The sequence below is a fragment of the Chenopodium quinoa genome, unplaced genomic scaffold, assembly GCF_001683475.1.
Source record: "Chenopodium quinoa cultivar QQ74 unplaced genomic scaffold, ASM168347v1, whole genome shotgun sequence".
NCBI lineage: Eukaryota > Viridiplantae > Streptophyta > Magnoliopsida > Caryophyllales > Amaranthaceae > Chenopodium > Chenopodium quinoa.
In genome coordinates this window covers 2,485,522-2,496,249 of record NW_018744593.1, presented here as the reverse complement: position 1 = coordinate 2,496,249, position 10,728 = coordinate 2,485,522, and the positions used below count along the sequence as shown (strand labels likewise).

The 10,728-nt window shown below is 37.9% G+C and overlaps 1 protein-coding gene across 1 annotated transcript; it reads right to left on the bottom strand.

Moving 5' to 3' along the window:
• Positions 1-8,001: 8,001 nt before the first annotated feature.
• On the bottom strand, positions 8,002-10,116 carry LOC110699648 (40S ribosomal protein S24-1). Its single transcript, XM_021877159.1, has 5 exons — positions 9,917-10,116; positions 9,788-9,829; positions 8,750-8,920; positions 8,537-8,623; positions 8,002-8,356 (listed from the first exon to the last, which is right to left on the bottom strand). The coding sequence occupies exons 1-5, from the start codon at positions 9,986-9,988 to the stop codon at positions 8,324-8,326; spliced, it is 405 nt and encodes a 134-aa protein (XP_021732851.1). The 5' UTR covers positions 9,989-10,116; the 3' UTR covers positions 8,002-8,323.
• Positions 10,117-10,728: the final 612 nt, after the last annotated feature.

The following is a 10,728-nucleotide window of genomic DNA, read 5'->3' as shown; positions in this document are numbered from 1 at the left end:
AGGGCCGCCTCCTGGACCTTCAGCTGTCCTTTGAGATTCTCTACTGATTTCAGCAAAGATTCATTAAGGTGCGCAGTATGCTTGAGTGGCTCCAGCTCCCCTCGGAGGGTCTTGATGGTGGCCTCCAGCTCCGTATTTTTCTTCCTGGCCGCCTCCAACTCAGTGCGGACAGCCGAAGTGGCGTGCGCCTGATAATAAAGAATATCAGTTGTCAAAATTTCATTTTGGGCAATTTGAAACATTGCCTTATCACAGTCAGAGGCGGCCATGGCTTTAGCAGCCTTTACCTCTTTGTTCTTCGCATTGATTGGCTTGCGAAGGCCGTTTACTCGGAGCAGGGACTATAAAAGAAAACAGGCGTCAGATTCTAAGACAAAAAGCAGGCGTCCTGGAAAACAACGGCAAAAATACCAAGTGTACCTCAGAGAGGAGACCCATTATACCATCAAGGTCCAGGGTACCGACTCCCCGGACCGCGTCCCTCTCCTCATGAGGGACGGCTCTCACCATGGACTTGGCCATTTCGACCAAGTCCAGTCCTTGATGACCGCCTGTATCAAACGGTACAACATCAGTACGATGTAGTAAATGAAGTAAAGAAATGAATCAACAAAACAGGAAGCCGGATTGTACCTCTCGGGGGCCGGCTAGGGACTTGAGTAGTTTTACCCCCAGATTGGGGGGTGACCGGCTGCTTGTCGGTAGCCTGTTTCCTGGTCGAACCAGGCGTACTCCCACCAGTCAGTTTCCGAACCTTTGAGTCAGGTTGATGGGAGGAGGAGGGTTTAGAAGCGCCCGCCTTCAAAAACAATGGGTGGCTAATGTTAATAAACACAAATCTAAAGAAGACAAGGCTTGAAGAGTCCAAACTCACTTGGGGCGACTCCTTTGAAGAAGGTTCGGTGGAGGGCTTTGGACTGCCCATTACTGCGGCTCTTAGCATGGCTGCCGCCTTCCTGGAAGCAGTTATACGGTCCATAGCTTCCGCTTAAAAAAAAAAAAAAAGAAGAGAGAACCGAGAGTTAGGAAAGTTAAGAGGAATAAAACCACATCTGCTTAAAAAAAGAACAAGGTGCCGGCTACCTCTCGAGACCCGACTACTCAGGCGGCTAGGAAGTATTCGTCATATAGCCACCTGAATTTGGGGATACAGTGTAAAGGCACCTGCTCCCGTTCCCCGCTAGCAGGGTTGAGTTGTGTTTTCACCTTGAAGAGCCCTCGGTCCAGGATCTCTTCCCTCGCCTTGCGAGGAACAGGCGGCATGGCAGCGCCGCCTGCAAGGAGGGACGGATTCCTATTCCATCTGTTGTACCGCTTGTTCAACAGAGGATCAGAGGTTTGGATAAGGTAGAAGGTGTTCCTCCAGTCCTTCCACTTATTTTCTTTTTCTCTCGCCATCAAATAGCCCTTGTGGCTTGATAGCTGGTACCAGCCGGTACCGCTTACTTTGGGGGTCCGACTCAAATAGTTCATATGGGTGAACGCCTCAAAATTTGGCTCTACCCCGTGCATTTCACATCCGGCCACATAGCCAAGGATGTTAAACCAAGAGTTAGGGGCTAGCTGCCATAGCCCCACCTCGTATCCATCGAGGATTTTCTGAACAGCCGGATTCAAGGGGAATCGAAGTCCCGCCTTAATGGCTGCCTCATAGCAACCAAAGCAGGCGTCCCCATAACTAATCGTCTCAGGCCAGACTACCGCATCCTCAACATCCGACACAAATAAATCAAAATCTAGACCCATCACATGGTCCGATAGAAAAGAGTCCAATTTTTCTTTCATGGACTTGATGCGGCCCTTTGGGACATGGCAGAAATAAGCAGTGTTCAACTCCCTGTTAGAGGCGGATGGTTCTGACCATTCGTCCCCCTTTTCAACTGCACAAGAGAGTCTTGACTCGTGCAGTCGGGAGTGCCTCTCATCTGAGTTCAGGGAGTGATGGCTTGAGGAACTAGAGCTGGACTCACTATCAGAAGAGTCCGACTCCTCGTCTCTCTTAGAGGGGACCGACCCCTCTCCTTCTGCAGTGGTCAATTGTCGACTGGCTAAGTCAACAGTGAAATGGGTAGGGAACACCTTGGCTCCCTCCTCTGAGCTCCCAGCGACAGAGCCGCTTTGGTTGACTTCAGCATCAGGCGCCTGGTCAGATGTCTAGCTGATCGGCACATAGAAGGAGGAGCCATCAGAATTGGTGATCCTGGATGTTCTCTTAGTTCGAGCCATCGTGTTCTGCACAGACACAGAGACAATCGGGCTATGTTTATAGGGCAAAGTTTAGTCCGAAAAGGGACAGGCGGCACTCCTAGTCCTAGATTCAGCCGTCCCCGGTGACCGACTGATCACTACCCTAGGTCGTGTCGGGTGCTTTCGAGGTACCATAGTTCAAAAGAAATAAAAAGAAAAGTAAGAGAACAGACGGTTACCTGAATAGTTGAAGAAGTGACGTTGTAAATAGCAGAGATCTGAAAAATCAGCCGGCTTGACTGATCAGGCGGTAGGCTATTAATGTCCAAAATGTCAGAGCAAGTTTAGAGATCCGAGTGTCCTCTTTCAAAGATTTCAAGTGTGAAAATAAACTTGAAGTCAACACGCCCTTATATAGGCAAAAGGAGAAGTTGAAGGGTCACTTCCAAAAATTCAAAAATGAGCGGGAAAAACCTTCGGCCACTCACCAAGCGACACTTGTAGCAGACCGTCGCCTGTTACAGACCGACACCTGTCACAGGTGACATGTGAACAGTCACGTGCCACCTGTGAGGGGAAAATGATTAGGGGATTTTTCCCTACCAATCACCATCTGACAAGTGGACCAATCAGGTTCTGTCATGTGTCCGCCACGTGGGCCAATAGGAGCCTGCCGCGTGTCAGTCGTTGATCTGTCCACCAAGGACTAGTTGTGTCATGACACGTGTCCTCCCCCATGCCAAATGGGAAAGCCGGCCACCTAGGCCCAAAGTCTTGTGGAAGCCAATCAGCCCTAGGGCACGCATCCCAAGGCATATAAATATTCCAATTAATCCTCATTAAAGGGGATTACGCCAATTAATTACTCTCACCTAGAGAAAACACTTTACCTTTTTCCGCATTTATTACTCCTAAAGCAAGTACTAACTTGATCGTCGAAGGCGGAGCTCCCACCACCCGGAATCTCCGTTGTTTGGCAGATACAGGCGCACGGTTCCAGTCTCGGAATTGTAACTCTCTCGCAGGACATCAGAAAACCCCGAAACAAGATTGATTAATTAATTAGGGTCTGTTCAATAATATCTAATAACTACCAATAAGTTCAATAACTGCTAATAAGTTTCAATAAGTCTTTTTTTTTTTTTTGTAAAGGAATAAGTTTCAATAAGTTAAATTAGTTCTAATAAGTTCATATCTAAAAACTCCTCTCTCCTCTATTCTCTCTAAAAAAAACTCTAGCCTCCATTCTTGACTTTTAAAGAGGCTTCCATCGGTTTTATCGATGAAAAGCCCCAACTTTTTTTCTGTACACTTTTTTGTTTATTTTATTTTTTTTTTAATTTTTTGTTTATAATAATGATTTCTCCCTCGAAAGAAAGGGTTTTTCAATCTGCTTTGAAAGACAGGGTTTTTCGATCTCCTTCGCAAAACAAGGATTTTCACCTCTTTTCGAGGGGGAAGTTCTTTAGTTTAAAATCCGGGATAATAGATCTGATGGATTGCCGTGAAATTGTTTCGTTGGTGAAAAATTGTGCGAGGTCGCAAAGGTTTTTAATTTTTCGAATACGGTCAGATGAATCCGATGAAAATTATCCTCATGACTATAAGGGATCGTTAGATTATCTCTCCAAAAAAGCTGTATTTTCCAACGATATAAGTGGGAGATGTTCCACATTGCAAGATCTGCTTGACGATTGAAAGAAATTTTTATTTGATTCAAATTATGTATTTGTCAAATTCGATTATCGTTGTAGATGTCGTATGACTTTTTATTAATGGATTAGTTTTACTATTCAAAAAAAAAAAAAAAAAGCTCATATCTAATAAAGTGAAGAGAACACACCCTAATTAGGTTAAGAAACTTATGAATTTTTTTTCTTATTTATTCTTATTTTTGTAAAAAAAGTTCATAGAATTTTTATGGAAAAAAATCTTATAAATCTCAATTGATTTTTTGTTACTTCCTTCGTTATTTTTTTATCGCATCACTTACTATTTTAGAAAGTTTACTTATTATTGCATCATTTCCTTTTTAGGATAAAAAATATCTATGTTCACACTGCAAAGACCCAACATACCCTTACTTTTTCACACTTACTTTTTATTTTATCTTACATTACATGGACAATTTTGTATTTTTACGTTTCTCTCTCTTACTTTTTTCCACTACCAAATTTTGCTTCCAAAACCCTATAATGCAATAAAAAAAAACGGAGGAAGTATATGATATATATTCTTAAAAAGATATTTGTTGATATCATAGAACATATTCATATTATATACTTCCTCCGTTTTTTATTTATTAATTGACACCTTTGGTTTTGGCACACAAATTAAGAAGAGGTAAAAGGGAAGGACAAAATACAAAAATACCCCATTCTTATTTACCTATCCCACAATTCCACCTGCGTGCCAATCCCTACCATTTGAACTACCCTTTCCCCAAAGACTTCCACTTTTATTTTACTCTTTCCTTTAATTCGCAACTACTAGACCCCATCATCGCTGACCCTTTTTTTGCAAAGGAAAATTGAACCCAAGCCACAAATTAAAGTACTCAAACTACATCTTCCTTAAACTCGTGGTGTTGATGTTGGTGATGAGGGTTCCGATGTGTGGAATTGAAAGAGAATTTGATAATTGGGGGTTATAGCAGTGGTGGTGCGACGGAGGGAGGAGAGTGAAGGAGTTCACGGCTTCACGATCGATTGGATTTTAATTAGAAGGCAAGGAGAAGAGGAGAGATAACGTCGGCGGCAAAGGTAGGATCCTTGCTGCCATTAATGGTACTTCGCCATTTTAGTTTTTAAAAGCTTCCATTTTTTCCTCGACCCCAAGCACCCAACTCCCTCACCAACCAAACGATGTTTGAGAATGAGAAATTAGAGGAGCTTCATATTTGTTTGAGTTAGAGGTAGAAGAAGAGAGGCTGCAATATGGGATGACGGTGGCTGTGAAGGAGGAGAGATAAAATGGAGTGGTATTGGCCTTGTAATTGAAAGGGAGGAGAGAGAATGCTAGCATCTGGTAAGGTGAAGGTGAAGGGAGGAGGGAGAATATAAGTGAGAGGGTATATTTGACATTTTACCACACAATACTTGCCCAAAATAGAAATGTGTCTAATAATAAACTTTCCAAAGAGGAGTACGTGTCAACTAAATAAAAACGGAGGTAGTATGTAATTATCTTTTTCAAAATTTGTCAAAATGTATCTTCTATCATCATATTAAAAAGACACAACATGTGTTATCTATTAACTATTATTAAAAACAAAACATTGCTGACATCATCAATCTTGAAACTATACTACATGTCATTTTCTCATTAAAAATTTCCCTCCAATTTTATGTGTGATGTCATCAATTATTAGCAATTTTTTTATTTTTATTTTTAATCTACACTTTTGACATCAATGCATAAGTATCTATATAAAATTTAATTAACCAAGTTTCTAACCTAAATTATAGTTTTACATACCTAATTGAATTTGAATTGATGTTTGATTGTGGTTTTAATATTTTTTACTTTCCTTAAATGTAAATTAATTTTATATTTAATTCTAATCTTCATGTACAATGTAATGCAACTGAACATAAATTATTATAGAAATAGTATATCTAACCGTACGTCGCATGGGGATAACCTAGTTTCCTAATATATCCTTGTATTTTTTTTTTAAAAAATTTTCTTACAAAAATATTGGTCATGTAGTTGTTTAAAAAAAAAATACATGCGACTGTGGGAATTAATAAGATCCTTGTATTTTTTTTTTGTCTTTAAAAAATATTGGGCATGTTTTTTTTTTTGTAAAATCCTTGTACTTTTGTAAGAATAAAATCCCAATATTGGTCAACTTGACAGTCCTGTTGATAAAATCCTTGTATTTTTTTTTTGTCTTTCAAAAATATTGGGCATGCTTTTTTTTTTTTTTTTTCTTTTTTTTTGTCTCTTTGAATCTTTTTTTTTTTGGAATTTTAAAAAAATCTTATTAAATTCAATTGATTTTTTTGTAAATTTTAAGCTATGTCACTCTCTCTATTTCTTTTTATTTGTTTTATTTCTAATCTACACAATTTTCAACGAAATATTATGATTAAAATATCTCAAACCTAGTATAACAAAAAAAAAATTATAAATTATAAATTTGAAAACTATGAATTGAGACGAACCTAGAAAGATTCCACATGACTATATTTTGAAGTATATATCTATCCTTAATGTATTAAATTGCAATAAATATTTCGAGATTCTATATAGGACAATTAATAAGAAATTGTGGGAGTATTGTTTCAGCATTTCTAAAACACTGTAATAATTTTTGTAGATATCATTAAACAATTAAATAATTCAAATTAATTTTACATGCACAGTTAAACTTTCACATTATTGTTGATTTTATCAACAGGACTGTCAAGTTGCACATTGCTGGAGTTGTACATAGCGGGCAATAAGATCACTGACGTCAAGGGGCTGCTATTGAAGCTTACAGCTCTGGACCTTTGCTTCAATAAAACAACCACAACCAAGGCTCTAGGACAGCTTGTATTCTTTAGTGGCAATCAGTAGCGTGGGGAATCCAACAGACAGCAACCTAAGCAGTGATCAGTTTTGAGAGGCAGGAGAGCTTTTTACGGACTTCTCCCTAAGCTAGCCGCAAGCAATTAATCAGCAGAAGGCTCGAGATGTTTCAATGGATATTATTGCCAAATTTTCATCTTGAAACAATATCGAGAATGCTAGCAGGAAGTCTGTGAAAAAGACATGCCAAAGTGGATTGTTGTCTTCAAGCAATGTTAGGAGAAATGCGAGTGGGCAGAGAAGCAGGAACAAGTCGAGAAGGCAAGCAAATCAGCAGTCAAGGTTGAAGACAAGGACTTGCATCAACCAATTGAAGATGCTTATTTTGGACCAATAATATATGATACAACTATGTGGCATCAATGCAACGCTTTGTGTTCAAGTACATTCCTTATTGCTGTTGGTTGTGTCATTGTTTTCATTCTTTCAAAATAAGACAGCCCTGGCAAATTTTCGGATGACTGCACTGGATTATATGTGTAACAGAGTAAGAGATGCATCAATCTACAAAAGCCTCATTGCATAGAAGACCACTTAATTACTGACTATTACATTTGCAGCTTGTAATAAGCAAGCTTAATTGTGAAATATGAAAGCCTGCACATAATTCATCTGAAATATGACCCTAGTCCTCTGTTGATCGATGAAAATTCCGTCTAAATTCCAACTGTAATCGACCTGTCAAATTTAAAGATCATCCAAAATTAAGTGCTCCTTGCACAAGGTAATAACAAAGCATATTGCATACATTTAACTGTATAAGCATAGTTTCTGGACAGTTCAGAAATATTATATTGGACAGCAAGTTTAGAAACAAGCAAAAATTAGAGATACCCATTTTTGAGGATTGAGTTGACAATACAAAGGTACTTATGCTCAGACGAACCACATCAAATCTATTTACTGGCATGTTTGAAAGTTACCAGCCAAAGATCATTGTTTAGGGAATAATTTTTTTCATAGACCTTTCTGTTTTACCATTTTAGTTTCACTTAGTAGCATATCCAATTAAACCTCAGCATTTCAGAGATCAAGGTCTGGAAGCTAAAATCCGGAACACGTTTGGAAAAAGATGTCAAAACCTCATGCGCCATGGTATGAGTAGAAAAAGTACACTCCTATGGACAATAGTGCCCCTTTTGAACTATAGCTTTCAACCTTTCAGCCATTATACAAAAGTTCAACACTTCATTTGCAAGACACAAGAGCAAACCATACATAAAGCTTCTGCCACAATTAAAGAGAACACAACACAAACTCTCAACTGTCGAGATATAACATGGATCAAAAGGCGTAATAAAGTGTCGAGGCAAAATAATCATGATTCCATCATTGTGAGACAAAAAAGTTGAGAGATCTCTCGACATACTTTAGAGTAGAACATACAAGCTGCTATAAGTCCCAAAATCTCTCACTAAAGCTACTATTGCTAAATGGAGTAGACAAGTAACAAAAACAAGTTAATAAGGAAAAGAATTTTCGATAGTTGCAAAGGAAGTTGCACCAAAAAGAAAACTGCTCCACCGGTGTATACAACATCCTCAATATAACTAATTCCTTATTTCTTCTTTCCAGCTTCTGCTGCTTTAGTCTGCCAAAACAAAAATGACATTGGTTAGAGAAATGAGTACAGCATTCTGCAGCTTAAACAAAATTTGAAAGAACAGACTCCGTAGCATGAAAGAGTCATGTATACCAGGAACATAAAGCTCAATAGAACATACGGGCAAGTAAAAGTCAAAGAGACGATGATAAAAGTGTTTTGTCCTACCTTCTTAACACCACGAATCTTCTTAGCTCTGTTCTTTCGCTCTTTCATTTGTTTCCTTGACTTCTCAACCTTGGTGGCCAATCCATTCTGCACAAAGAAAAGGTAAGGAAGGTGGGCAATCAGAGGAACATACAGAGTATGAGAGTAAAGCACAACTATTCGTACCCCATTTCCATGGGTAAAGTAGAAGAGAAATGGATCAACGAAAATTACCCTGATCAGCCTGTACTTGGGCTCGTACTTCTTAGCACTATCAACAGAATCATAAATCAAACCGAAACCAGTTGATTTACCACCTCCAAAATGAGTACGGAACTTGAAGACAAAGATAGAGTTTGGATCATTCACATCATACATCCTAGCTAATTTTTCCTTCAACTCCGCCTATCAAAAAGGAGAAGATAGTGGTAAGAGATTCAGCAAGCAAAAGACATCACAAATTCACATCACACTAACGATAGTAAAGCTACAAATAAAAATTGTACAGCTTTCGCAGTAATTTTGGAAGACACAAATGCAGAGTACAGTTGTGTTAACAGAAGCAAAATATCCATCATCGAACAATGCTCTCCAAAGAAGTAAAATACAAATTGGAGAAAATCAGTGAATATTCAACAATCAACAAACAGAACAGCTAAATGAAATCAAATAAGGGTGTATGGCAATGTGCACACTCACAAAGATTGATCAATTTCCAGTCCCAAAGTAAATTCATAAGACAGTCCAAACATGTATTTCATATTCGGGTACAAAGAAAAATGACAACGACAACTGCATTGCGTAGAGTAATAAACTAGCGGCATTATAAATTTATAATTGCATATATTAACAAGCTGCTATACCAACATTTCAGAGGATTAATACAGGTGACATTAGATTCAAATATACAGATAGACAATTACCATCACATATAATAAGATCAGTAACCACTGCTTGATACCGATATGCACGATACATTAAAAACGAAACAAGCACCGAAATCGACTACTTTAAAAATGAAACAACATTCATCAACAAATAATTGAGTGAGGCTTCAGCACACTAATCAATTAAACAAAATATACTAATGTTGCAATACATGAAATACTAATCAATTAGCTATATGAATGTTGCAAATTTCTTGTTCGTAAAAAGTAATACAATTCTCGAAGTAAATTGAGGAATACTAATTAGCAAAAAAAAAAAAAAAAAAAAAAAACAACACTATAATCAAATAAAATACGATTAAAAATCGAGAAAATAAGATGAGACCTTGGAAACGTTTGCGCGACCAGGGTGAAGAACATCGATGACCTGAAAAATGAATTAGGGTTTAAGAATTAAGAAAATCAAAAATTAAGATTTTGAAAAGAAAATGAAAAAAAAGGAACGAAAACTAACGAATTGCTTCCTAGAAAGAAGACGATTAGTCATGAACTTGCGAGTCCTCAGTGTAACTGCCTTTTCCGCCATTGTTGATTTCTCTCTACTCTTTCACTCTCTCTCTCTCTCTCCTCTGGTGCAGGTGCTTGCGGCTGTTTTTCCAAAGAGAGTGTGAAGGAAAGAAGAAGGTGAAGAATTTACTACGTACTAGGGTTTGCTTCTTCGTGGTTTTGGGTTTTTTTAATAACGTTTTTTTTTTCGGGCCTTATATTTTGAGCCCAATGGTTGGACATTGATGGGGTGGGCGAATAATCCGATCTGATTGACCTGATCCGTGATCCGATTCGAAATAGGATATCCGAACCGAGAAATAGAGGTTCAAATATTTGTTTTTTTCAGATTGGATTCAAATCAATTTTTCTCGATTCAAAATTTACGCATTTTTTTAATAGAATCGGGTTGGAAATATGGTAGCTTGTTACTCCATATTACTTTTGTTTCATAGTATAAATCTCATATTCTTGTTCACCGTCTCCAGAAATATAAACAACTGAATTGATAAAATTATCTAAACACTTTATAAAAGTGCGAAAGTCAAATTACTATTCATTTTCGAAATTATGAATAGTGTTTTTGCCATGTTGACGTTTTTTATTTTAATCTTGTTTTTTCCAACTATTGTGTTTCTTTTGCATTCATTAAGGTTAGGAAGAGTGTTCCCTCGAGCAAAATAAAGTAAAATAATACCAATCTACTATTCATATTGTACACTTTATATTTCTATAGTCTCATTTTGATTGTGTCGTTTGTCAATGCATTACTTTTTTTTT